Source organism: Thamnophis elegans, chromosome 12, assembly GCF_009769535.1.
Source record: "Thamnophis elegans isolate rThaEle1 chromosome 12, rThaEle1.pri, whole genome shotgun sequence".
Taxonomy (NCBI): Eukaryota; Metazoa; Chordata; class Lepidosauria; order Squamata; family Colubridae; genus Thamnophis; species Thamnophis elegans.
Window position 1 is genome coordinate 59,883,705 of NC_045552.1, and position 27,470 is coordinate 59,911,174.

The 27,470-nt window shown below is 47.5% G+C and overlaps 1 protein-coding gene across 1 annotated transcript; it reads left to right on the top strand.

Annotated features, from left to right (window-relative positions):
- Positions 1 to 676: 676 nt before the first annotated feature.
- HMGB3 (high mobility group box 3) lies at positions 677 to 18,796 on the top strand. Its single transcript, XM_032228564.1, has 6 exons — positions 677 to 722; positions 5,472 to 5,604; positions 8,889 to 9,051; positions 11,008 to 11,147; positions 12,417 to 12,590; positions 17,471 to 18,796. The coding sequence occupies exons 1-5, from the start codon at positions 677 to 679 to the stop codon at positions 12,493 to 12,495; spliced, it is 561 nt and encodes a 186-aa protein (XP_032084455.1). The 3' UTR covers positions 12,496 to 12,590; positions 17,471 to 18,796.
- The last annotated feature ends 8,674 nt before the right edge of the window (positions 18,797 to 27,470 follow it).

The window sequence follows — 27,470 nt, forward strand, 5'->3', positions numbered from 1 at the left end:
ATCACGGGTGGTGCCACCCTCCCTCCCCGGCTGTACGGCATCCCATTTAGGCCCTTTTTTCACCAAAAGCGTGGAAGGATCTGCGCATGCGGGAAACTGGTAAGGAAGGTAAGTGTATACCAGCCCTTCTCTATTCTTTCTTTCCTCCTCTATTTCTTCCTTCCTTCTTCCCTCCCTCCTTTCTCTATTCCTTCCCTCTCATTCCCTAAGCCAGTGGTTTCCAAACTTGGCAACTTTAAGACTTGTGGACTTCAACTCCCAGAATTCTCCAGCCAGCAGAGCTGGCTGGAGAATTCTGGGAGTTGAAGTCCACAAGTCTTAAAGTTGCCAAGTTTGGGAACCACTGCCCTAAGCCTCCACAGCTTTTGGAAGCCTATACGAAGTCCTAAATTTACAACCAATTGTTTAGCGACCATTCAGAATTTAACAACCGTGAGAAAAAGTGACCGGGCGGTTGCGGTGGTGACTGTTGCGGTGTCCCTAATCACATAAATCAAATTCAGGAGCTTGGCGACTGGCGACTTCTCTGTTCCAGGGTCCTGTGATTGGCATGTGGGACTTTCCCAGCCAGCAATGGGAAGAAGCCGGATTCACTTAGTGCTCACTTAAGGGCTGTTGCGATTCAGTTAACCGCCACAGGAAAAATGGCTGTAAAATCAGGCACAGTTTACGGAACATGCTGTCTTGTTTAGCAGCAGAAATTCCAGCTCCCAATGGCGGCTGTAAGTCAAGGACTTTAATGAAAAGAAGGACCAGGGGTGACATGACAGCAGTCTCCCAATATCTCAGGGGCTGCCCCAAAGAAGAGGGAGTCAAGCTATGCTCCAAAGCACCTGAGAGCAGGACAAGAAGCAATGGGTGGAAACTAATCAAGGAGAGAAGCAACTTAGAACTAAGGAGACGTTTCCTGACAGTGAGAGCAATTAATCAGTGGAACAGAAGTTGCCTCCAGAAGTTGTGAATGCTCCAACAGTGGAAGTTTTGAAGAAGAGGCCGGATATCCATTTGTCTGAAGTGGTGTAGGGTTTCCTGCCTAAGCAGGGGGTTGGACTAGGTGACCTCCAAGGTCCCTTCCAACTCTGCTATTCCATCTTGACATAAGTGACTTCTTGTTCTTCTTATTGTGGAAAACCCCAAAGCTGTGATTTGATGTTTCCGCCCTGCCCCACTGCAACAGACAGTGTCAGAAATCAATCCTTTCCCTTTTTCCAACCTTTCCTCCACACTCTTCCCTTTCCTAATTTTTAATTCCTAATTTTCAAAAAAAAAGTTTAGGTAGAATAATGGAATGGCTGGTTGCTTCCTCTGCCAATTAAAAGAGGCGGATAACTGGAATGATTTTCCGATTGGGAGGCTATTCGGAATAAATGTTCCACCAGCAGACCCTGGAAGAGGGTTGGAATGATTGCCTTTTTCAGCACCTGGAGCTGTTCACCAAAGGAGGCGTTTAAAGCACTGAGGTTCCCCATAGAAAATTATGACACCGTGAAGGCCAGGCAAGGAATGACGGACGGAAACTGAGCAAGGAGAGATTCAACCTGGAAATAAGGAGGAATTTCCTGACAGTGAGAACCACCAACCGATGGGACAGAAGTTGCCTTCGGAAGTTGTGGGAGCTTCATCACCGGAGGCTTTCAAGAAGAGACTGGACTGCCATCAGTCAGAAAGGATGTTAGGGTCTGCTTGGGGGGGGTGGACTAGATGACCTCCAAGGTCCCTTCCAACTGTGTTAATCTGTAAGATATTTAACCCTTCATCGATCTACGGAGGCTCACTGGCTTTCAGGTTGAAAGCGGCTGACCAACCCAAACCATTTCATCCTTTTTTTTCTGTGATTTGTCTTGCATTTTCTTTTTTAAAAAAATTTTTTTTTTACAATCCACGAAGAGTCGCTAAATGAACTGTTGTAAGTCGAGGATTACCTGTACCAAATTCCAGGAGTTGAAGTCCGGACATCTTAAAGTTACCAAGGCTGAAAAAACATTGAATTAGTTCAGCGTTTCTCAACCTTGTCAACTTGAAGATGTCCGAACTTCAACTCCCGGAATTCCCCAGCCAGCATTTGCTGGCTGGGGAATTCTGGGAGTTGAAGTCCGGACATCTTCAAGTTGACAAGGTTGAGAAACGCTGAATTAGTTTGATGATTTACACCTGACTAACAGCTCACTTACGTCTTGAAACCAAAGCTGTCGGTTAATCAAAATCCAATACTACAGCCTTGCCCGAAGAACCAAATGAAGAGGTCGGCAATCTCAACTCCAAAGAGCCATAAAGCTCCTAACCAGCCATTCAATCTAGAGCCAACCGGAAGTCCAGTTCCCCCACCATAGAGTCTCCTCCTAGCGGGGCATCCTTTTTCCTCTACCTGTCCTAACCGAAAGCTCTTATCAATTGTGGAGCCGACTGGCGACAGGAGCCGCAGCAGAGGGATGAAAGAGCCACATGCGGCTCCGGAGCCATGGGTTGCTGACCCCTGACCAAATGGCTCTTCAAGAAAAGAAGGAGGCCAAGACGCATTGTCTGTCCCCCCCCCGCCCCCACTTCTTTCCCCGGGGCATCTCCTCAAGCTTTGAAACAATTTAGCAAGCCAGAAAGTTGACAAGATGTCATTCTGTCCCCTCTTCCGGGAAAACCGGGCCCTCTAGACAATCATTAGCTGCAAAGCAAATACCACTACTCTTCTGTTGTGTAATTTCTCTGTCTCCCCTGACAGACGACAAATTGATGGTAAAATCAGAGATACGTTAAAACTGGGGGTCTTGCTAAAAAGCAAAAGAAAAAAGGCTGCAGTGTCCTTCCGCGTGCATGAGAGTTGTCTTACGTTCACCCGTAGGTACGCGGGAATCCCACAGTGCGTCGTTACTTTGACATGGAAAATTAAACCTGGAGCAAAGTAGCCGATCCTTTTCTCCTGATTTGGCTGCCCCCTTCCTAGTTCCAATATTCTTTAATCTATGAGAGTCCCTTTTCACACAGCGGTCACCAACCCTGTGATCTGTGAACCACTGGTGGTCTGCAGAAAAATTATTTGCATTTTTATATTGCACTAAATATTATTTATCTTTTTTAAGAATTCATATTAGTGGTCCGCGGGATTTAAAATTATGAATTTAGTGGTCGCTGAGATCCGAAAGGTTGGCAACCCCTGTCTTAATTTAAATTTACTTGAAATGTACATGTTTTTAACCTTCCTCCTTCTCCCTTCCTTCCCCTCTTTTCCCCTTCCTTCCTTCCTCCCTTCCCTGCCTCCTCCTCAATCTGGTGAGACTCCATGCCCCTCAAGAGTTGTTTCTTGATAGTTTCTTCACACTCCAATATTTTTATTCTTTGCTCTATGAGAGTAGGTTTTAATAATTTAAACTGACTTGGAAGACACTCCTTCCTTCTTTCCCTCCCTTTTTCTTCTTTCCTTCCTGCTGCACTAATACTTCACGTGATCTTGATTCAATCTCTCGCTTTTTTTGGCTGCCGTCGGACACGGCTGGCTCATGTTTAAGAGATGATCCAGAGGACTCCGAGGCCCTTCTCCCATTTGCTGGTTTTGAGCCAGGTCCCACCTAATCTGTACTTATACCTTTGATTTCTTTGTCCCCCCGGCCTAATGTAAAACTTGCTTTTCTCCACACTGAAATTCGTTTTGTTAGAGAGAGACCATCGTTCGAGTTTGTCAAGATCTAAGTCAAGATTCAAGCCCCCCAAAAATCAGGATTGCAAGAGCGTCTCCCCTGGAGTCAAACCGAATTCCCGTCCAGTTTCTGGACCAAAAGAAAATCTTTTCCAATAAAAAAAAAATCTGTTCAAAAGCTCAGCTGAGAGACTGCTTTAACTGGAGGTCTTTAAAATGTAGTCCAGTTCCTTCCATCTCAGCCGCCCTCGGAGGCTTCTGCGAGGAAGAGAAAGATTGGGAATGTCACGTTAAGCCCTTCAGATCATGCAAATGCATTCAAGGCGGAAATACTCCGAATCTTTAGTTAGAAGTAATCTCCGCTGAATTCAGTGAGACTCAACTATCAGGGCCACACGCCCCGGAGATCAAACAGGAGTCTTGCTCAGTAGGTCAAGAAATATCACAATTGGGGTTGAAAGCCTTAAGTTGGCAAGGTTGGGCACCTTGCCTGAGGGCCCTGATGTTGAGCCAGAGGCGGCATGCAGAGCCTTCTCTGGGGCACGGGCGTCATCGCCAGCTGCTCTTCCGGGTTCCCTCACATGTGCCGGAGAGCTGGTCCAGCGCACATGGCCAGAGACTCTGTTCCAGCGCTCCAGCGTGTGGCGCACTCCAGTTTTGGCACTCAGTGCTGAAAAGGTTGACCATCACTGCCTTAAGGAGAGCTTCCTTGTTGATTTGTTTAAATGAGTGTTTCTCTACTTTGGCAACTTTAAGACGGGTGGACTTCCTCTCCCGAATTTCCCAGCCAGCAGGAACCCTGGGAGTTGAAGTCCCCCCCCCACTGTTGAGAGACCCTGGTTGAAAAAATGGAGGTATAAACACTCTGGTTGACTCACCCCAAACAGGTCCAGCAGACGGAGCCTTGGAATGGGAGTGAATCCTGACCCACCAGGATCTTCTCTCCCTGACTCAGGAGTTGGAGAAAAGGGAAACTTCCTCATCTTTTGGCAGTTCCCCCCTCCTTTCCCCCTCCCTCAGCTTCCACTTTTTCTCTCCCTCTCTCTTCCCCGCGCTATCTCTCCCTTTTGTTTTTGCCCTCTTCTCCTCCCTCTCGTCCCCTTTCTCTCTCCCTCTCACACTCCCTCCCTCCTCCCTGTCCCTCCTTCTCTCTCTTCCTCTTCCCCCTCTTCCCCTTTCTCTCTCTCCTGCTCTCTCACTTTCCCTCTCTCCCCACTCCCTCTCTCTGTTTTCCTGTGTCTCTCTCTCCCTTCCCCCTCTCCTTTCTCTCTACACCCCCTCCTCCTTCTCTCTCTCCCTTTCCTCTCTCTCTCACTTTCTCTCTCCCTCCCTCTTCCCATCTCACTTTCTTTCTCACTCCCTCTCTTTTTCTCTCCCACTCCAGCAAGACGGCCTGGCCTGAATAGAATAAATATAGGATTAATTTGGTTGTTAATTTTAATTTAATTTTTACATTTTTTATTGTAAATATCAATGGGGGGGGGGCGGTTGGATACTTTATTTAATGTCCCTCTTAACTTTTGTAATATGTGTTTTCCTTTTATGTTGTACCAGTCCTTGGGAGAAGGGCGGCATATAAATCCAATAAGCCAAAGTCCTTCTCCCTCTCTTCTTCCTCCTCCTCCTCCTCCTCCTGGCTGTCTGCTACCTGGGGGAGCCAAGCGGGGTGTTTGGTCTCCTTCTTTTTTGAATGAATGACCTGGCCGCGGCCAGCCAATGAGCGCGCGGGCGGCTGCTTAATATTCAGCAGGGCGGGGGCCAATGGGCGGCGAGGAGGTTGTTTTAAACGGCAGAGCCCGCAGCCAATCAGGCCGCTCTCGTAGGCAGCCAACGCGAGGCTGACCAGCCGCCGCCGCCGCCAGCAGCCGCAGCCGCCGCAGCAGCAGCAGCAGCAGCGCCGAGCCTGAGCGCGTCGTGCGAGCCTCGCTTTCTTCCTCCTCCTCCGCGCCTCCTTGCTTAGGTTCACGCGAACAATACAGGTAGGAGCCCCCGAGCCCCGCGCGGCAACTTTCGCGCCCCCCCCCCACGCCGCCTTTCCTCCCTTCTTCTTCTCCTCCTTTTATCCCTCCTTTTGTTTTTAAAAAAACACACATTTATCCCATTTAAATACAATGTCTCTTATTTCTAACCCCCTCGATACAATATCGGTCCCCCCCCCTTCCCTTTCTTTTTCTTTTTCATTTTTTATTTTTTTAATTTGGGCAATTCCGGCTTTTTAATTCCCCCCTCCCTCTTTTTCCCACCAACTTTCTGACTTTCCCCCCCTCCCTCCCTCCCCTTTTCTCTCTCTTTTCTCCCTCTTTCCCCTGGTTTTCTTTTTCTTTTTCCAAGGGGAGAAAAATCCGATTGGTTCCAGGTCGGGCTGGTGGAAAGGGAGTTTTCCCTTCTTTCCCCCCTTCTTCGCCTCGTGGTGGGTGGTGGGTGGGCCAGGGGGGGGGGGGGGCTTCTCCACGCGTGTGCGGGTTTGCAGGGGGCGAAGGGGGGGATCCTTCCGGGGGGGGGCTGCCTAATCTGCAGTGCGTGTGTGGAAACGTGCCTCGAGATTATCTCTCCCACCGGGTACGCATCCACGCCCCCCCCCCCACCTACCCCGAGCCAGAGCCGCGGAGCATGGGTTTCCCGCGGCTCCGGCAGCGGAACATGGGCTTGGTGCAGCAGCGGCTGCTAAAAGCCCGCATGGGGAAGGGACGGGATCCGTTTGCTCTGATCCTGGCGCTTGGGAGGATCGGGCCGGCGAAGTTGCCCGGCCGTGCGCAGTGCCTGCCGTTCTATTCTGCATTCATAATGGCTGTCCGTCCCTTTTAAACATCTGACAGAAGGGGGGGGTATCAAGTCCCTGCGAGTCCCGGGCAGAGTGAAATATCCCCCCCCCCCGTTTCCCTTGCCGCCTTGGTCTCTTTTTGTGTTTTTTTCCTCCGCCGCCTTGCTTCGGGTCGCCCCCAAACCTTTCGTTTCCGCTCGCTTTTTATTTCCCCTCTCCGAAAAAGCCCCTCTCGCCGTCCTCCGTCCCCCGCGAGACCCCGAGCCGACCCTTCCTCGCGCGTTCCGGGGCTGCTGGCTTTTGCCTGTGTGTGTGTGTTTGCCTTAATATGGCTGGCGTACAGTAGCAGACCTAAAGGAAGAAAGACGGGAGGGAGAGCGACGCGGGGGCAAAATCCGCCCAGGGCCCCCCCGCAGCCCCACAACCTTTCGCATCCGTCCCCTTTTCTTTATCTCTCTCCTCTCCTGTCCTCAGCGGGGCGTTAAACCCCCGGATCGGGCTTTTTTGGGGGTCCTTTCCTCCTTTCTTTGGGCGACCAGGCTTGTAATGGCTGCGCGCAGCCTTTGTTAAGACTGGCGATTGCGCTAAGCAGGGGGAACGGCGGGGAGAGGAGGAGGGGGGGAGGCCCCCTTCCGACCGGCTTCCCGACCCCTTCCCGGGGTTTCCCCGCCTCGAGACCGGGCTGGTTGGAAAGAGCGTCGCTTTTTCTACCGGAGGAGCCCGGTCCCGTCTTTCCCCTCCGGATGGCCGCCCGACCAAAGGCTGGGAACGGGGAAGGCGAGCGCCGGTGGCTTTGTTAAAGGCGCTCGCGTTGCCTTTGGAGAAGCCATTTTAGCGAATGGGGCGAAGCGAAGCGCTCCGCTCTCGCTCTCGCCCAGCCTTAGTCAAGGCGGATTGCCTGCGCAGGGGCCAAGCAGCCCAGACGAGGGTCGCCGCTCGGACCCCCAGCGCCCCCCGAGCCCCGCTGGACCCCCAGAGCTCCCCGAGGGGGGATTTGAACGGCAGTTTCTTTCATCAGAAAACGTTTCACAAAATGGAAGGTGAATTATTGGGACCGGGAAACGGGCGCTGGTTCGGGGCTCTTTTGGGGGGGGCTTTTTCGACCCTTTTTTCCACGCCAAGACACGGCACATCCCCCCCCCTCCATACGGGGTGGGGAGGCTTAAAGCCAGAGGGGGGGGTGTCTATCTCTGGGGGGCCACGTGCCCTGGGAGCCGCCTCCTCCCCCCCCCCCCCACCAAAGGGGAAAAATATTTATTTTCCCAATGACCTGGGGTGGAGAAAACAAGGGACGGACCGCAACGTTTTTTTTCCTATTTCTTCTGCTTTGAAACTTTCTTCTCCCTCTCTCTCTCTCTTGCAGATGTGGGGGTGCAACAAGCAACATGTATTTATAGAACGGGGATCGGGTGGCGGGTTTTTTTTAAAAGGCAACTTTTTGCAAAAAGGAACGGAGGTGTTTTATTTTAAATGCAACTTTTGCAAAAAAAAAAAAGGGGGGGGTTGTGGATTTTTTGCAAAAGGAGAGGGTTTTTGGGGGGGAGGGGGTTTCCCCTGGGGAGGCGTGCCAACCGCTGAGATAGCTTTTTTAATTCTAATGATAATAATAAACAATATAATAATAATAGAAAGGATTTTCAACTTTTTTTGTTTGCAAACATGGGATTGGAAAGATTTTATTTTTCCCAGCTGTGTAGGCAGTGGGAAAAGGGTTTATCACCTCCCCAGCTAAAGGAAAGCTCCCCCCTTTTTTTTCAGGACCCCCCTCTCTCTTCTTAACGCTCAGCAAATGCAAATTCTTCCCTTCAGCAGGAAACTTGTAAGGAGATGATCAATGCCCTCCTTCCCACAAACTTAGCTCAGTAGCTGGCTGGGGTTGAGCAACCTCGTAATGGCACAATCTCTTTGGATAAAACGGACACTGCAGTCCTGTGATGTGTGCAATAATTAAGGGGGGGGGAAATCTTTAAATGGAATTGAACCCTCTTCAGAGGAACGGTTTCTTTCGGGTTCTTTCGGGATCAGGGAGACGGTGGCCTGCAGCTATCTTGACATGGGAAGGTTGAAGTTCTCCAGAAGTTTAAAACTGAGTGGCTGGGACAGCCCAGGTGGCTTCCAAGTCCACAAGTGGGATCCACCTGTTTAAAATCTCAAAATATTCTGCCCCTACGGGCTAGTTTGTACTTAATATATATTTTTGATGAGTTGCAAATAGCAGAATTGGACATGGGTAGTTCAGGAAGGTGCATGCCATAACATCAAAAAAAAAAAAAAGAGAGAGAGAGAGAAAGATAGGTTTTTAAAGGGATAAATGATCTAAAGGGTTGGATGTGTTGGGGATTACTCTGGGGGGGGTGCATTTTTATTTATATATCAAACTTTTAAAAAACATTTCCCGTTTCTCAAATCAATTGAAGGGGCTGCGGGGCTGTGTGTTTGGGCTTGGCTGCCTGGGGCGATGGAAGATCAGTTTTTCAACTTGGATTGTTGTTTGCTTTTAAGCGTTTTGTTTCAAAATGGCGAAAGGCGACCCCAAGAAGCCGAAGGGAAAGATGTCTGCTTATGCGTTTTTTGTGCAGACTGCCGTGAAGAGCATAAGAAGAAAAAATCCGGAGGTTCCCGTGAATTTCGCCGAGTTTCCAAGAAATGTTCAGAGAGGTGGAAGGTATGCTTTGTCCCCCAAAATACATGTCCTTGTGCTCTCCCCATCCCCACACCTGCTATCCCAAAGAACTGTATGATAGTTGGGCAAATAATTCATAACTCATTAAATTGATACGCTGCCTGACTTTCCGGTGAAATAAATTTCGAATTTTGCATCCACACGGACAACATTCTACATCCCCTTTTCTTGGTTGTTTTAGCTTCTCGTAGTTAAAAAAAAGTTTCCTGTTTCAGTAGAGTGAATTATGATAGGGACGCCGTGTTCAGAAGGAAGTTTGGGGGTATCTTTGTAGTTGGTTATGCCCAACAATGACCAGAGAAGAGCAACCAAGATGATTAGGGGACTGGAGGGTTAAACATACGAAGAACGGTTGCAGGGAACTGGGCATGGCTGGTCTAGTGAAGAGAAGGACCAGGGGAGACAGGAGAGCAGCCTTCCAATATTTGAGGGGCTGCCCCAGAGAGGAGGGGGTCAAGCTATTTTCCAAGGCACCCGAAGGCGAGATAAGGAACAATGGATGGAAAGTGAGCGAGGAGAGATTCAACCTAGAAATAAGGAGGGAAGTTTTGGGATATCTTTGTGGGTTGGTTATGCCCCCCTGTGGCAACCATTTTGGGAGGGCAACTGCCACTTGGCATCAAAATTCCAGATGGGCCCTTGACCAAAAGTTGGCCGCCTCCAAGAATTCTGAAGATTGCTTAGACTCCATGCCATAACTATGTGGCTTTCTCACAGTATAGGCTCTCTTGCTTGAGCAGGGGGCTGGACTAGAAGACCTCCAAGATCCCTTCCAGCTCTATTCTGTTCCAATTCGTCATTTTGACTGAATTCATAGTTAGGGTTTGCGATGGGACAGCCCTGCTCTCGCTGTTTGTTTTGAAGACGAGAAAATCAGGTAGCAATATTAAATCAACTTTACACAGCACATTAGCCACAACCCATGATTTCTGAAAACATCAGGCCCTTCAGTGCAAACCAAATTTGACCTTGTGGCAAAGGAGGAACACTAACTCAGTTGTATGCTGGCTTGTTTTGATGGAAAGAGACAGATTTCCTGGTGACTGGTTTGGAAATCCTCTCTGTAGTTGACATCACCCAGACCATAGAGATAGGTGTGGGTTTTTTTTTTTAGGACTCCTAGAAAGTGCATTTTATTGATCCTGTTTGAAAATCAGCCCAACTGCTAGTGCAGTGTTAGTGAACCTTTTCGGCACCGAGTGCCAAAACAGGAGCGCATGCATGCATGCGCGCGGGGTTAGCACTGGAAACCAGAAGAGCAGTTCCCGGCGCACATGCGGGCAACAGGAAGCTGACCTTCCACTTTCTGACATGCGCACCAGTGACCTGGTCTTCACGAGTGAAGACCAGATGGCCGATGCGCATGTGTGCGCCAGAACCTGGTAGAGCGACAGCTGGCGTGCCTGGAGAGATGGCTCTGGGTGCCACTTCCGCGTGCCATAGGTTCCCCATCCCTATGCTGGTGGGTAAAGATATCTCAGCAGGCTTTGAGAGAGACTTTATGTGCGGAGTTCCACATCTGATCTTCCCAAAGTTCTTTTGAGCAGGTGGGAGACAACTGCAGTTAGCCCCCTTCTTCCATACTTTGAAACAGCTGCATTTTCTCTGAAGGTTCAGAAGAAAAGCTCCTTCTTTAGCAGCTACAAAATCAGAGCATCAGAGTATGGTTGCTTTTAAAGCGCCATGGGGTAGGCCTTGTGTCCACATACCCTATATTGTCCTTTGAAGACTGAATTGTCTGGGATTCTTGGTTGGTGTCTTCTGATGCTTGAGAGATGCCCGAAGAAGCAGCTAAAAAAATCCCACCGGAAGGATTTCCCTCCACCACCCTTGTTCTGGAACTGTGGTTCTACCTCCTTTGGTGGCGTCACTTGGAGGAGTGTGTTGTTCGTTCCTTTGGGTTTTTGTAGGATTCATTTATTCTCTCTCGTCTTTCAGACCATGTCAACCAAAGAGAAAGGAAAGTTTGATGAGATGGCAAAAGCCGACAAAGTACGGTATGATAGAGAAATGAAGGATTACGGTCCAGCGAAGGGCGGGAAGAAGAAGAAGGACCCAAATGCGCCCAAGAGGCCGCCGTAAGTAGACGTCACATCAACCTCCGCAATTCTGGTACAGTTTTAGAAGCGGTTGAATAAGGCAGGCGATGAATAAGGTATGACATTCCCAAACAGTAGCAGCAGCTTTAAGGAGCTGCTTTTTAATGTGGCTGCAACTTTGCATGGGTGAAATCTAACTAGTTGGTAATTAATGGCCATAGTTGGGACTCTTAGAACATTCTTCTGGTCCTAAATTTTTTTTTTTTGGGGGGGGGGGGGGGGGAGCCCTGAATCCTGAATGGGACATTTTTGTAGTAACTGATACAACCACATTTCGATAACCGAGCTCGATTTGCAGCCAACTTCCATGAGTCTTGCTCTTCTGATTTCACACAGGGCTTCATGCCTCCATCCAGATGTTTTTGACTACTACAATTTTGGAAGATGGAGCCTTTTATGATATTATAAATTCCCTGTAGCTGGATTAGCGTTCCTTAAGGATAGCTTCTCAAATCGGGCCTGGCTGTCTTCTTTAAAATAGATTTAAAACAGATAATTCCTAACTCGGGGTTACTTACTAAAGTGGGTTAATATTAAAAGTTAAAATTGTTGTCATTTGTCCTGCCACTTTAAGTGGGATATTGGAAACTCTTTGGATTTAGCTTTGCTGAAGGGTATGGAAGGTGGCTCAGTGGCTAAGACGTGAGCTTGTCGATCAGAAAGGTCGGCCGTTCGAATCCCTAGTGCCGCGTAACGGAGTGAGCTCCCGTTACTTGTCCCAGCTTCTGCCAACCTAGCAGTTCGGTTCGAAAGCACATAAAGAATGCAAGTAGAAAAATAGGGACCACCTTTGGTAGGGAGGTAACAGCGTTCCGTGCGCCTTCAGCGTTGAGTCATGACCACGGAGACGTCTTCGGACAGCGCTGGCTCTTCGGCTTTGAAACGGAAATGAGCACCGTTCCCCCTAGAGTCGGGAACGACTAGCACCAATGTGCGAGGGGAACCTTTACCTAAAGGGTATGGCCTTCAGCCTTGCTGGAGCATAACCCTGGTCTGTTTGGGGAGTTTTTTGGTGAAGGGGTTCGGGATCTTTTGCTGTCCTCAGTCGCTCCTTCTGTCACTTGTGCCAGAAAGCAGACAAGAGGCTTGCAGGTTTGATACTCCTGTGTGTGCACTGTGCACTGTATTAATGCACTGTCCCCTTAGAAGCAACTCACGGTAGCTTCTTGTCCAAGCCCCCTCGTCCTGCCTTTTGCTTCAGAGCTCCTGACCCTCTCCCATCGTCAGTTCTCCTGCATCTTTCCCCAGGTCTGGGTTTTCCTCTTCTGCTCGGAGTTCCGTCCCAAAATCAAGTCCACCAACCCCGGCATTTCCATCGGGGACGTAGCCAAGAAGCTGGGCGAAATGTGGAACAACCTCAGCGACAGCGAGAAACAGCCCTACAACAACAAAGCCGCCAAGCTGAAGGAGAAGTATGAGAAGGTACGGCTGGGCTGTCGGTGCTGCAGTGCAGGCCGGAGAGGGTTTGCAGTGCAGGCCGGAGAGGGAAGCCAATGGCGGCCAGACTGGGACCAGCGGATCCCAATGGGCCGCCCTTTCTGGCTTGGCGGAGTGAATCTAAGAAAATACAGGGCTGGTTTGATCGCTGTATTTTGGGGGTCCTTGTTTTGGTGGCTTCCTTGCGGGCGTTTCATTACCAAACTAGGTAACGACGTCAGTGCTAGAAGAGTGGATGGTTTGCTGTCTGTTTATATACTAGCGGCTTGCTCGGTCAGTGTTGGTGGACTCACCGTCAAGTAAACAACAGCCCATCAATATCATATTTCCATCAAGCCAGTGGTATATAAAAATAAGAGCAAACCCCACTCTAGCACTGAGGGTGTTACATAGTTGGGTAATTAAACGTCTGCAAGAAAACCGCCAAGCTCAGAGAGCACCAGCTCCTCCTCCTTTTCTTCGCCCCTTCTCCACCACTCCGCAACCCCCACATTCTCTTCCAGCACTGATAATGTTATCTAGTTGGGTAATTAAATGTCTGCAAGAAAAACCACCAAGCTCAGAGAGGGCCAAGGACTCCACAGCCCTTCTCCTCCTTTTCTCTATTCCACAAACCCCCCCATTACCTTCTAGCACTCATGACGTTACCTATTCGGGTGATTAAACAAAACAACTGAGCTTTCAGAGCACTGAGGAGACCCCGCAGTTCAGTCCTGAGCGACAAATACTCTCTTCTGTTGGAATCACAATATTGTGTTCTGTACAGCAAGAAGTCGCGTACAATATTGAGAAGGGAAGCAGAGAAAAAGTTCTTTGAGTCAGACACGAATGTGCCTGTTGCGTCTCTTGATGGTTAACAAGAGCATCCAACTCGAGCCTCTTTCCAGGGTTATATCCAAATGGAGAAGCCACTTCTAAAGATATGGCAAAATGGCATTTCAATTTTATTTTATTTTTTAAAAAAATTAAGACCTCCCTGGCACAACTTCTCAGCACAAAATTAGGGATGAGTTTCAATAGCGACACTACAATTCCACTCAGGTTAATCCAGAGGGAGAGAAAGGGGGGGGGGAAACAATTTAAATTTCAACAAAATAATAATAAAAAATATCACTTCCAACAAGTCCTTTAAACAGAAATTTCAAATTTGCAAATAGGACTATTTATACTGGCGTTTTTCCCCCTCCCTCCCCCCACACAATGCCAGCACCTCCCTTTCCCAAGAAAAAGGAGAAACTATATATATATATCTCTCTCTCTCTCTCCAGGAAGTGCTGAGTAATTTTTAAAAAAACAGACTGGTGTTTGTATTCTGCTTTTCCTCCAGCAGCAAATGGCTTCGTGTTATTCTTCCAAGTGTTTCCTGCAGGCATTTCACTACCTGCTTAGGTAGACGGCGCAATGGGGGCGTGGCCTGGGTTGAGGCGTGGCTTCTTCCTTGATCAGGATATTCTTTCTCCCTTGATTGTTTCTCTGGCACAACTTTGGAGTAGCCTGGAGCAAATCCAATTGCCAAACACTTAAGACAAGCAAGAAGCAACAGCAGGCAAACAATCGGGGAAGGAACCGTAGCCCAGCTAAGATGGGCAAGCCAAGCTAATTACGTATAAATAACCAGCGAATGCCACTCCTCCCAGCACTGACGACGTAACTTAGACTGGTAGTGGAAGACTTGGCAATCCTCAGGAGAGCGTCCAAGCTCAAGGAACATCTAGAAACACACAGACACAGACACACACCCGTTCAGCCTCGATCTATATTTTCTTTTCTTTTCCCACAAGTCTTTTTTATTTCCATTTCATTCTATACAATCACATGTTTACTGTGCATAACCGAGGCATATAACATTGGGTAATAAACACAGCCCTCACTTTTATAGAAAATGCCCCCTACAATACAAACCCAATATACCGCCTTAGCCCACCATACACCCTCTTTCAACCCCTCCAACTTTCATTCTTCCTTCTCATATACCCCTCTACACTTACATCCCCTCCCCCTCTATCTAACCCTAACCCTATCCCTCCCTCTCTTAATCCATTCCCTCCCTTCCTTCTCCTCCTCCTCTCTCTCACCCTCTCCACCCTCCTTCTTCTTTCACTCAGCTCCTCCCTTCGGTATACTTCTATTACCTTCCAATATAGTCAGTTTGTTCTGTTTTGACACATTAAAAAAACCACAGTATACAAGTGCAATCATGCTTTAAAATTGACACATATTATATTTCCCCCCTCCCCCTAGATCCCCACCTCCCTTCCCTCCCCCCTCGATCTATATTTTCTTAACTGGATTCTATTTTTCTATTGGAAAAATGGGAATGCCAGGCTTGGAAATTGACAAAAACCGACCTGAAAAGGAGGAGAACGCCAAAATATTATTGCTAAGACACCAAAGGTTGAACTTGATAAAATCCCCAGGAGTCTTTATTGTGGTTGCTAAGTGATATGAGGGTTAAAAGAACTAGAACCGATTTTATGACCGTGATGACCATGGTTGTTAAGCGAATCCAGCTCTTCTCACTTGGCTTGTCAGAAGCCAGCAAAACAAGCCACAATTGGAACGCTGCTATCATGGTAATAAATCCAAGCCAGTTGCCAAATAAATGCCTGGCTTTCGACCATGAGATGCTGGTGGTCATAAGCGCAGGTCGGTTTCCAGGTGTCCGGACGTTGAACAATGGTGGTGTTGCAACAGTGGTAACTTAAGAAGAAACGACTTGCAAGCTATCCTCAAAGGAACATAATTTCCAGCCGTCGTTAAATGAGTGGTTTTACCCTCTGTCCAATGGTGGTGAAATGAATGGTCCTAAGTCAGAGGACTGTATGTTCCTCCCTAATCTTAGCCAAGCGTCCCAACAGACACACCTTGGGGTCCGTCCCCGTCGTCCCCCCCCCCCCCCCCCGTAAATCAAAAACGTTTTAAGACATCCCGTGCAGGAAGAAGATTCAGGCAGGTCATGGGATGAGATTCTGACCTTCAACTGATTTTTTTTTAACTTCCTGAAGTTAGTGAAGATAGGAATGTGTTTTTGATATATGATAATCATCTTTTGCCTCCTCCGAGTTCTGCTTAAAGAATTAAGCCCTTAAATGTGTTTAAAACAGAGTCATCTGTAGTAAAAGCAACAACAAGGAATGTGTGGCATGATTTAACCACAATTATGCTGACAGAGCCAGTGGAAACCGAAAGTTTCTCCTTGGGAAGCAAAACTTTCTAAGTATCTTTGTTTCTCTTCTATGTTTTATTTTGGGTTAGACAGTTAGCAGAAACACTGATTAGCTGGCAAACATTGGTTTCTGGCATCTGGTGCAACTTCAAGCAGTTTTTTAAATTGGTTTATAACAGAAAATAGAAGAGAAAATAGTAGGAAAATAAGGGAAGGGAAGGGAAAAAGAAAGAAAAGGCATGGACTACTTTTAGAATAAGATAATAACATCAAACCTCAAACTTTTACTTTTGTATAGTAACATAAACCAGCTATTTCTATAACAACAAACCTATGTAATCAGTAAAATGCAAGTTTTGGATCTGGCTAGTCTAAAGGAAAGAATTAGGAGGTGACATGATAGCAGCCTTCCAATATTTGAGGGGCTGCCACAAAGAAGAGAGGGGTCAAATTATTCTCCAAAGCACCTGAAGGCAGGACGAGAAACAATGGATGGAAACTAATCAAAGAGAGAGGCAACCTGGAATTAAGGAGAAACTTCCTAACAGGGACCAGTGGAACAGAAGTTGCCTCCAGAAATCATGGCCTCTCCATCACTGGAGGTTTTAAAGAAGAGACTGGACAGCCACTTCTCTGAAATAGTATTGGTTCTCTTGCTTGAGCCGGGGGCTGGACTAGAAGACCTCCAAGGTGTCCCGTCCAGCTTTATCCCATTCTAAATTCTCAAGCACAAAGTCCAGAAGTGTTTCCAAGTAGAAGCAAAAGTATTACGTTTTTGTTTTCTTTAAATCAGAGCAGTCAATTTAGCCATTCTCTGCCAACTCCGTCCATTTGTGCAGCCTTCTGTTTTACAAATTCAGGCAGTTTTAAAGTATTGAATAAAGTTTGAAGGTAAACCAGCCACGGATTTAAACCCAGGTTTAATTAGGCTTAATAGCAGGAACTCTGAGAGGGATCTTGCAGTCTTAGTGAACGACCAGCTAAATAGGAGTCAGCTGTGTGCAGCGGCAGCCAGAAAAGCCAACGCAATCCTGAACTGCGTTAACAAAGGGATACTGTCAGGATCAAGGGAGGGACTAATACCACTCCATAAAGTCTTAGTAAGGCCACTCCTAAAATCCTGCATCCACTTTTGGTCACCACGCCATAAAAAAATATGTGGAGACTCTAGAAAGAGTGCAGAGAGGAGCAACCAGGATGATGAGGGGACTGGAGGTTGAAACATACGATGAACGGTTGGTTGCAGGAACTGGGCCTGGCTGGTCTAGTGAAGAGAAGGACCAGGGAGATGGGATAGCAGCCTTCCAATATTTGAGGGGCTGCCCCAGAGAGGAGGGGGTCAAGCTGTTCTCCAAAGCACCTGAAGGCCAGAGAAGGAATAATGGATGGAACTGAGCAAGGAGAGATTCAACCTAGAACTAAGGAGAAATTTCCTAAACTGAGGACAATTAGCCAGTGGAAAGAAGTTGCCTACAGAAGTCATGCTCCATCGCCAGAGGTTTTTAAGAGGGGACTGGACTGCCATTTGTCGGAAATGGTGTAGGGTCTCCTGCTTGGGGGCGGGGGTGGGTTGGACTAGGTGACTTACAACTGTTGACCTGATAATTTTTGGACCCTTCACCTGAAGCTGCCGGAACTCCCGGCGCCGTGGCCTTCGCTGCAGAAGGCAAACTAAACTTTCTCCCTTTGAATATTACAGGATGTTGCAGATTACAAGTCTAAAGGCAAATTCGATGGGGCGAAAAGCGCAGCGGCCAAGACCGCCGCAGCGGCCCGGAAAAAAGTAGAGGAGGAGGAAGACGAAGAGGATGAGGAAGATGAGGAGGAGGAGGAGGAGGAAGACGACGAATGAGAAACTGTGTATAATCCTTGTTTCCATGTGAATACCATAGAGTAGGGGAAACACCATTAGGAAAAGAGAGAAAAAAAAACCCAGCGCCTCTCGCTTGAGACGGTGCCTTATTTGTCCTTTATTAAGATTTACGCCCCCAGCCCAAATTTGGTTCTTTTGGATCACAATATACTGTAGCCTTTTTGGAAGTCCATAAATAAAAGCGCTCTAGGGAAAAATGCAGAAACACAACTGAAACCACAACAGCAACCATTCTTTAACCTGGTTTACATTCAGTAGTTAGGAACCCTCCTCCGGGGGGGGGGGGGCTCCCCGCCTGTGTAACAAAGATGTACATATTTCCAAACATTTTTAAAAACAAAAAGGAAGACAAAAACAAAATGGAAACAAAAGCGGAAACTCTCGTGTTCTCCTAACTCTGTGCACTTTTTTCCTGTCGGTGTAACAAAAGCATTTAAAAATGTTTCAAGCATCTTATTTTTTAATTTGTAAGGTGGTGTTTAACTATATGGTTATTGGCTAGAAAAATCCTGGGTTATAAACTGTATATATCTATAGTTTGTAAAAACTAGACAAATTCTTGTAGTTCATGCTTTGATGACCCCTGAGAAAAAAGGGGAGGGGGGAGAGAAAGGCTTTTAATGGGGTGTGATGGGGGGGGAAGCCTCTTGTGTGCGTTTTTTCCCCCTCCCCTCCGGAAAGGCCGTGTCTCAAAGCGTGCACCACGAAAGTAGATCTAATTTACACTACAGTGAGCGTACATTTAGCTTAAAAGTTGTCTTTCTGTATATAGTGAAATAGCATTTCTGCGGCCATTCTTAGTTGTGAAGGGAGGGGAGGGGGAATTCAGCTGGCATGAGATAAAAAAACAAATTGTTATGGATTCCTTTCCTTTTTTCTCCTTTTTTTTCTTTTTCGTTTTTAAAGCGGGGTGGTTTTTTTAAACCAGAGCTGTAAAAAATCTCCTTCCCGGGGTCCGCTTTTAAAAGCGAGGGGGGAAGGCGCAGAAGAGTTCAAAAAACGCCTCTGTACTTACAAAGAGAGAAAGAAAGAGAAACAGGAAAAAGGAGAGAGAGAAATTTGCGACAAACATTACGTTGGTTTTTTTGTATGTTTAGAATGCTGAAAATGTTTTTGAAGCAAAAAATAAACAGTATTACATTTTTAAAACTTCTTGACCATATTCTGAGAGTTCCTGCTTTTGAACGGAGGTTGATCATTCTTGAGCCGCGGCTGGAAGATAACGGACGGTAGCGGCACAAGCCCTCGCGGGGGGGGGGGGAGATGGGCCGCTGATCAGAGACACTATGCAAATTTGAATCTTCTTATACTTGAAAAATATCAAAAGCTGAGGGGAGTACTTAAAAACGGGGGTGCGAGCCGCCATTTGCAAAGGTGTAGTAGGGTGGCCCAAGGAAGGGGGAAAGCAGAGAATTTCTTTATATTGGATGTGTGGGGTGCGTTCCTGGCCCAAATGCTATGCTTTGTAAATATTAAAATGTGCCTTTTTTTTGTCTCGTGTTTCAATTCTCATGGCGTTTTTTTCTTCTTCTCTTCCCCCAATGACTCCTTCCGGTAGCTCCCTGGTCACGGGAGACGGAAGGCCCCATTCCCTCCCAGGTTTGTCCCAAAAGGGCTTCCCCTTCCAGAGGCGCAACTTGGACTGTTCTGGTTTTGCTTTGAGGAGGTTTCGCTTCTCATCTGAGAGGCTTCTCCAGCTTCTCTGAGAAGCCGCTTCTGCTCTCGGAGGTGAAGAGGCTTCTGGGATGAGAAGCGAAAGGTCTTCAAGGAGAAACCAGAAAGTCCGAGTTGCCTCTTGAAAACAAAAGGACCTTTGGGACAGAAACTCCGCAGACCCGTGATGGGGCACACGAGCCGTCGCCCAAGTTCAGTTCTGCCATGCGTGTGCCTCCCGCTGGTCTACGTGTCTGCCGCGCAGAGGATATGCGGGGGGGGGGGCTGCAGGTGCATTGCATTTTGGGGGTTCAGGCATGCGCCCACACTTTCCCACGTGCACACACACACATACTTTGGGCACTCTGGAAAAGGCCAGCCCTCCATGCCACAGACCTCCCAGGCTGGATTCACTGTTGTGTTGCCTCCAGCTCCACCTGAGGGGCTGTGCGGCATTTGTGAGAAAGGAACACCCCCAACTTTGGCTTAATTGGACTAACAAGTCGGAATGCCTCCCGTTGCAACCTTCAGTTTCCAGAATCAAATACGGGTAGCTCTCCATTTACAACCACAGGTCAGCCCAGAATTGATGTTGGTGAGTGAGAAATATGTTGAGTGAGTTTGGCCCATTTTACGACTTCTTTTTGGCCAATTTGTTGAGTGAATTGCTGCAGTTGTTAAATTGAGTAACGCGGTTGTTAAGTGAATCATTTCTCCATTGACTGCTGCTGAGAAAGCCGCCAACAGGGACCATGTGACCCAAACGTCTGGATGTAAATTGCATGGCCATGGGGATGCTGCAATGGTCATAAGTGTGAAAAATGGACATAAGTCACCTTTTCAGGCCTGTTGTAACTTCAAATGGTCACTAAGTGGACTGTTGTAAATCTAAATCATCCGGATGATCTGGAATCCAGGATTTAGAGGCATTCAGCTTGTATGAATGGAACGGATGTCTGTCACGTTTTTTGGGTTTGGCGTACCGCGGGAGATTAACCCAGCCTCTTGCATCTGTAAACTAGTTTATAGGGTCAGTTTGGTCCATTTCGTGATGAGTCTTTCGCTTTTATATATATATAGATTACTTTATTAACATTCTACACAGAAACATTTAAAAAACAGAAACATGTATAGAATCAGCAAATTGGCTTCAGTTCTTTCATTATTTTTTACTATTTTTTACTATCGCTGTAAAATATATTGTGGTGCTTCCTGACTTTATTGTTCTTTTTTAATGTTAATTGTTAGCTTATTTCTTAATTTGGATGGCGGATGGACCTCAGCACCCCACCTGTGTGTGTGTGTGTGTTTGTGTGTGTGCTTTCTAAACAAACCTTTTTTATTTTGTTTTGGTCAATAATTCTTTTTTTCCTCATGAAGTAGTGTACCGCAAATATTAGGTTTGAGCTCAATAACAACTACTTTGAATCCATTTTCATCATGTCTAGCCCAAGTAGTCCTCAATTTACAACAGTTTCTTTAGTGACCAAAGTTATTCACCATCCACCTGTGCCTTTACTCTTGAGTCGGTCCTTGTTCTTTAGCTGCTCCCTTCCCCTGGCAGCTCTGTGCATGGGCATACTGGGAACAGGCTCCAGCTGTTCTTCTGCCCCACTGATGTCCGACTCCGAAGGCAGCTGATAACTGTCGGACGGCCCTGGCCCCCTCTCTGCCTCCCACGCAGAGCCCTCCTCAGAGCCTTTCCCCAGACTCCAGGACTGGCCCATCTTCCTCCCCAACCCTCCTCACTGTCTGAGTCTGCTGCCAGCTACCCCGGCCGAGCAGGCAGGCCACAACAACTTTATGTCTCTCAAGAGAAGAGGGCTGTGTTTTTTTCCAGGGTCTGCAGGCTCACTTGGTCAGTTAAAAGGGAGAAAATTAATTCTTGGGAAACCCTCGCCCGATTGTGGCAAAATTGTCTTAACAGCCCCGATCCTTTCCTTGCTGGCTAAAAGGTCCAAGGTAGAAATGTCTTTGACAAAACCGAGCCGATGCCACCAAGAAGCAAGAAAGACAGGGGAGGAAAAAACCCCGCATATGGTATGTGTAATGCCTTTATGAATTAGGTCTTTAATAATTTACACCGCCGGTTTAATCCGTGGAATACCAATTATCCCTCTTGCGAGCCACGCTGACGAACCTAAAAATGGAGTAATCGGGGCAGACGGTAAAAGCGAAAGAAAAAAGAAAAGATAAAAAGGCTCAGGATATTACAGCCAGGGAGGGAACTGTCTGTCCGCCTCCCTGGGGAAATTGGAGGCAATTTGGTTGGTCTCTGCATTTTGAACACGGGTTCAAACAGCCACTGCAGCAGCCGGACAGGGTGTCCTTTCTGGAATTTCTTGGCTTCTTTTTCTAGGAAAATCCTCAGGGCATCTGTAGGCATCCTGAGGTTTGCAGGAGATAATAAATAAATACCCCTAACTGCAAGCCCTTCTCCGTTTGCTGAAACAGATCTTCTCCTTAACTACAAGCCCCCAATCTTGATTTACAGGAAATTAGGAATGTGGGCTTGTTTCGCCATCTTCAGGCAGCAGCTGCAAATTGCAGGTGGCCTTCAGAAGTTCTTGAGAAAGCGAGATGGGGGGACGGGGGGGGGGGGAGGCGATTGGAGAAATGGGACCCTGAGCAGCCTGAGCAGGAGAGGCCGTGGAGCATCTTCCTTGCCCTGATTATAGGCGGGGGGGGGGGGTGTCCTCATTTAACGGCCGTTCGATCCGAACGTACCCTCCGTCAGTTTGAATGTGCCACGCCCCCTGTCCTTGTGCTGACGGCCGTCACAGTTGTCGTGTGATCACACGGTTATGTTTTGCGGTCGTCCCTGCTGGCTTTCCATAAGCAAAGTCGATGGGGAAGCCGGCGGGAAATCTATGGAGATTCTCAATCATCCCAATCATGTTTGTCCCAAAGGTGCTTTTTTATTTTTCCCAAGAGGCAACTGGACTTTCTGGTTTTTTTTTTGAAGACATTTCGCTCCTCATCCAGGAAGCTTCTTCAGCTCGGAGAGAAGCAGAAGAAAGGAACGTCTTGGATGAGAAGCGAAATGAAAGCAATTCTCTGGGCTGGAACAAGGAAGGGGATGCTGTGTCTGTGTGTGTGTGTCTGTGTGTGTCCGTGTCCGTGTCTGTGTGTAAGTTGTAATGAAATGCTGCAGCTGACTTTCCAGCAAGCCGTTTGGGCTTTGACGGAGCCACCCGTAAGCTTTGGGAAATAAATAACGCGGAATAAACCAGAGGCTCTGAGAATGAGGCAACCCGATCTGAGCTGCAAAATCAGCAATGGCTGCTAGAGGGCGGCAGAGACGGGAGACGGACTACGTCTCATAGGTTCCCCCTGGTGGTTTTATAGGGTTTTCAGCTCAAATCTTCTCCTAGCCAACTCTCTATTTCTCTCTCTCTCTCTCTCTCTCTCTCTCTCTCTCTCTATCTATCTATCTATATCTATCTATCTATCTATCTATCTATATCTATAATCTCTCTCTCTCTATCTCTCTCTATCTCTCTATCTCTCTCTCTCTCTCTCTCTCTATCTATCTATCTATATCTATATCTATATCTATATCTATATCTATATCTATATCTATATCTATATCTATATCATCTATATATATGAAATCTATCTCTCTATCTCACTATCTACTATCTATCTATCAAGATAGATAGATAGATAGATAGATAGATAGATAGAGAGAGAGAGAGAGAGAGAGAGAGAGAGAGAGAGAGAGAGAAGGAAAGGGAAGCTGATATATTCCCAATAGTCCTTGGGGCTAAATAAGTTTCTCCTGAAGATTTTTCTCATTCAGATGGTGGTTAAGATCCTCCAGAAAGGTCCAACTAAGAGACACACACTGCATTCTGGTGCTGGTCATCGTTCTTCATGAGTCCAGGCCTCTGGGCAGGGAGGCTGATTATCTTCTCCGTGGCTGCGTGTGTCTTTGCCTGAGAGATCAGCAGACGATCCATTGCCTGGGCTGTAAACCACAATGCCTTCTTCCGCAGCCTCTTCTCCTCGGTTTCCTCGTCGAAGGAAACAGTCGCCTCATCATCTGCCCCACCCCACCCCCAACTCCAAGGCAAATAATCCCACCGACCCCTTTTTCTTTTCCTTTTTCTACTTTAATTTTTTTTTTCCCTGGGTGAGTTGGAGCAGTGCAGAATTGATTTTCTGTCTTGTTTGGGTAACAGATGGCAGATGGCTACGGCTTGCACCAGAATCAATACACAGAAGTTTCTGGTTGCCATTCCCCCCCCCCTCCTCCAATATGCTGGGAGAAAGCATTTCAAAGAAGGTGCTGAATTCAGTGTCGAGCTGAAGGTCCCACTCAGCTTGGCCAAGGGGCAAAATCAGATCCCTGATGCCCTGCGAAAACCCTGGGGTTTTTTATTTTTTATTTTTTTTTGCAAGAGATGACCCTGCAATTCTTGTGGGACATAAACTTTGGTAGAGTGTGTACGTGTGCACAACACACAAGGGGATCCCCTCTTTTAGGGTGATGGCTGAAGAACACAAATCCAAGAAGAACGAAAGGCCTGGGAGCCAACCTCGGCATCAAAAAGGGGTGCAGTTTAATTTACGTTCGGCAAGAATAAATAAATTCAATGCAATTAACACCATTTTTTCCCCTCTGGACGCAGTTCTCTGCCAGAAAATGTATGCCACCTCTTCACGTTGAAAAATCTTACGGGGGAAATTTGAGGGCAACTTCTGGAGAGGTTTTTGCAATCCGTGTTTTGCAGAGCGGTGGGCAACCTCGGATGTTTGGAAGGTGAAGCTCTCTTTTCTATATTTTTGCCAATAACTGACAAAAGTGCCTTTTGCTGTATTTTGTAAGCTTGCAGTTAATCATCATCTCCTTTTAATGACCCCATAATCCCTTGCGGGGTGGACTCTGGGCAACTGAATGGAGCTGAGTGTTTACTGGCCGGATGCCCTTCCTGTCGCCAATGCGGAGTTTTGTTCAGCAGATAAATTCTCATGGTGCCCAGAGAGAGAGAGAAATATCTGCCACCACTGAGGATCGAACCAGAGCTGGCTGGAGAATTCTGGGAGTTGAAGTCCACAAGTCTTAAAGTTGCCAAGTTTGGGAACCACTGGTTTAATTGATCAATTGATTGATCAAAAATCCTCAGGGATGATCCACACCCTGGTCAGCCCTTCTTTCCTCTCCTGCCGTCGGGCGGGCAAGAGAGAGACGCACAGCCAGCCGAAGGAGCAGGCTGGGAAAGAGCTCTCATCCCTGGGCTTGTCAGATGCGTGAAGGCAACCGAGCACCAGAATCAGGCTTAATGGGAGAGACGTGCAGGGCCGGCGCAACGGGCAACATGGTTCATAGCGGTGTAACATAATGTAATGTGACCTACATATAGGTATATGGGAATCAGAGGTGGGTTCCTACTGGTTTGGACCTGTTTGGCCGAACTGGTAATAGCTTGGCAGTCTGGGTCACTGGAAGTGCCAAAGACCAAGGCCTCCCGTGCTCCCGAACAGGTTCTCGGCAGCGCCATCTTGTTTCTGCCTTCTGCGCATGCGCAGAGCAATTCCTGTGGGTGAGGATCCTTGAGGACCCACCATTTATTCCTGTGGGTGAGGGTTCTTCCTCGAGAGCAAAGAGACCCCATCAGACATTCAAACTTTCTGAAGGACCAAGGGAGACATAGCAGTCTTCCAAAATTGGAGGGGCCGCCACAAAGAAGAGGGGGCCGTCCTATTCTCCAAAGCACAAGAGGCGACGGGTGGAAACTAATCAAGGAGAGAAGCGACCTGGAATTTAGGAGGAATTTTCTGAAAATTAAAACAATCAGCGGAAAGACTGCAATCCAGAAGTTGTGGGTGCTTCAACACCGGAGGTTTTCAAGAAGAGATTTCAAGAACCATTTGTCTGAAACGGTAGAGGGTTTCTTGCTTGAGGAGGGGGTTGGACTAGAAGACCTCCAAGGTCCCGTCCAACTCTGTTTTCTGTGTTGAGAGGAGTTGAGGAAGGAAAAGAACAGCCTGGATAGGTCTAAGTCCTAAAGTTGCCACTGAGGCTAGCCCCAGTACAATCACTTTCTTGTTCCCGTCGTCTCTGGTTTCTTGACATTCCACTCCGAAATGCATTCTCCACTGGTGTGTCATGAACAAGCCAAAGGAACAGGAAGCGAGCACTGGGGGGGGGGGGGACGAGGGGGAGGAAGAACCTCTCTCCTTTCTTTAGAAGAAGACAAATGGCCTCACTGTCCTTTCCCACTGAGGAGGAGGAGGAGGAAGAGGCGGTGAGGTCCCTGTGACCAGCCTGTAGCTCTCGCTAGCTGACTCTTCGTCTTAAGGTTTGCATTCACAGCGGCCCAAATTTGGTCCTGCAGCAAAACTCCCCATTGTTTGACAGCTGACTAGGCCACATTTTCACACACACACAGCCACCCCCCCACACACACACACACGCTGTTGTGTTTTCAACTGATGCCATGTATGGGGGAGCAGGGTGCCAGCTGTGGCAACTTTCAGCTGGTGGAAACTGGATTCTGGTGGCTGTATGGTTAGATAGCTGCAGGGAGGAGACAGGGGGGGGGGTATCTCCTCCTTTCTCAGTCATAGCCCAGCAGCTGATGTTGGAGCTCTTGACCCTGGGTGACCTTATCTAAGTCTGGGCACATTACATGAAGTCCCAGCTCTATGCAAAGGCCTCTTCATGCTGGGAAAGATGGAAGGAAGGGCAGAAGAGGACAACTATCAACCAGGTGGATGAATTGGGTTCCAGTGGCAATGAAGGTACCATTAGGGTTCTCAAGGACCAGTTAGAGATAGATGATCATGGGGAAAATCCATGTAGTTTGTAGGAGTCAAAATGATTTGATTTGATAGTACATCCATCCCATCCAATCACCCATCCATCCATCCATCCATCCATCCCATCCATCCAACCAACCATCTATCTCATCCCATCCATCTACCCAACCAACTAACCAACCAACCATTAATCCACCCGTCCCATCCATCTACCTTGCTACTCCTGCTCACTCCCAGTTTCCCCCAGAATATCTTTTCTTTGTAAACCGGAAAGCTCACCACCCCTCACTTTAAAAAAAACACACCATCAAGGCTGATGCCAATCTCAAATTTTTCTCTTTTATTTTTTCCTCTTTTTCTCTCTCTTTTTTGTAAGCCCCCCGGAGTCCTTCGGGATTGGGCGGCATATAAATTTTATAAATAAATAAATAAATTTCCTTGAGCTTTACTTGCTTCCGTCCACAGGGTGGCACCATCAAACAGCTTTCTCCATCGCTGGCTAAGGACTCTGAAGATTCTGCTGGCTAGATGTGACCCCCGTGAATTCCATAGTTGGTCTTGCCCCATTCATCTTTTCTCTTCATCCCATTCACAAATCTCTCCTTCTCCACAGCACAGACCTTTAGCCCAGCCGCAGAAGCAGTGAAGAAAATCCCTTTTCTTTTCTTCAAATGCGCTTTGCAGATTACGGGAAGTGGCGCCTGTGTCGAGTGCCGTCTCTTTTAGCCGAGAGACAGACAGACGCACCGTGTCCTGGGCGATGTGACCCACGTTTTGAAGAAAGAAGACAATCACAGCTGGTGTTTTTAGGTGACGATTCATTCCTGCAAATGAGCATTGGGGAGTGGAGGAGGCGCAGAAATTGCAACAGCAGAAAGATGCGTAAGTGATAAACCTTTACAGGCTGGCTGCAATTGGGGAAAAAACAACCCTCTCCTGCAAGAAATGCCTTTTGATTGAACAAGCGGCATGAATAGCATTCGCCCTTAGACTTATATATTGCTTCACAATGTTTTTAACACCCTCTCTAAGCAGTTTACAGAAGTCAGCCTATTGCCCTCAGCAATTAATTAAATGAAAATCACCCTGGCAGATGTCTCAGAAGGGTACACTATGCAAGTTGAGTGTTCTGACCGAGGCTTCCCGAGAGCCCGAAGCCAACTCCTGGTCCCAACAAAAAACCCTTTTATTCATTTCCTGTGAATTCTGCTCATTTACATCCAGCAAAGTCTTTCAGGGGATGATTTACAGTCACAGACCTTATCTGGCTTGGAGAGCTGCCAGGCCCATCTCTGCAAAATTTGGCAAGGAGTCTCAGAGAGCCACGAACCAATTAAGCGAACTAATGGTCTCCTGCAAACTCCCCTTTCGCTCCTCTCTTATTTCCTCTGGGAGGGGCCATTCATTG

Bases quoted from the DNA above. Each gene is read 5' to 3' on its own strand.
- HMGB3 (XM_032228564.1), top strand. From the start codon at position 677: ATGCTGTCTTGTTTAGCAGCAGAAATTCCAGCTCCCAATGGCGGCT. The intron at 5,605-8,888 runs GTAGGAGCCCCC...TTTGCTTTTAAG, and splicing joins GGTTCACGCGAACAATACAG to CGTTTTGTTTCAAAATGGCG. The intron at 9,052-11,007 runs GTATGCTTTGTC...CTCGTCTTTCAG, and splicing joins AATGTTCAGAGAGGTGGAAG to ACCATGTCAACCAAAGAGAA.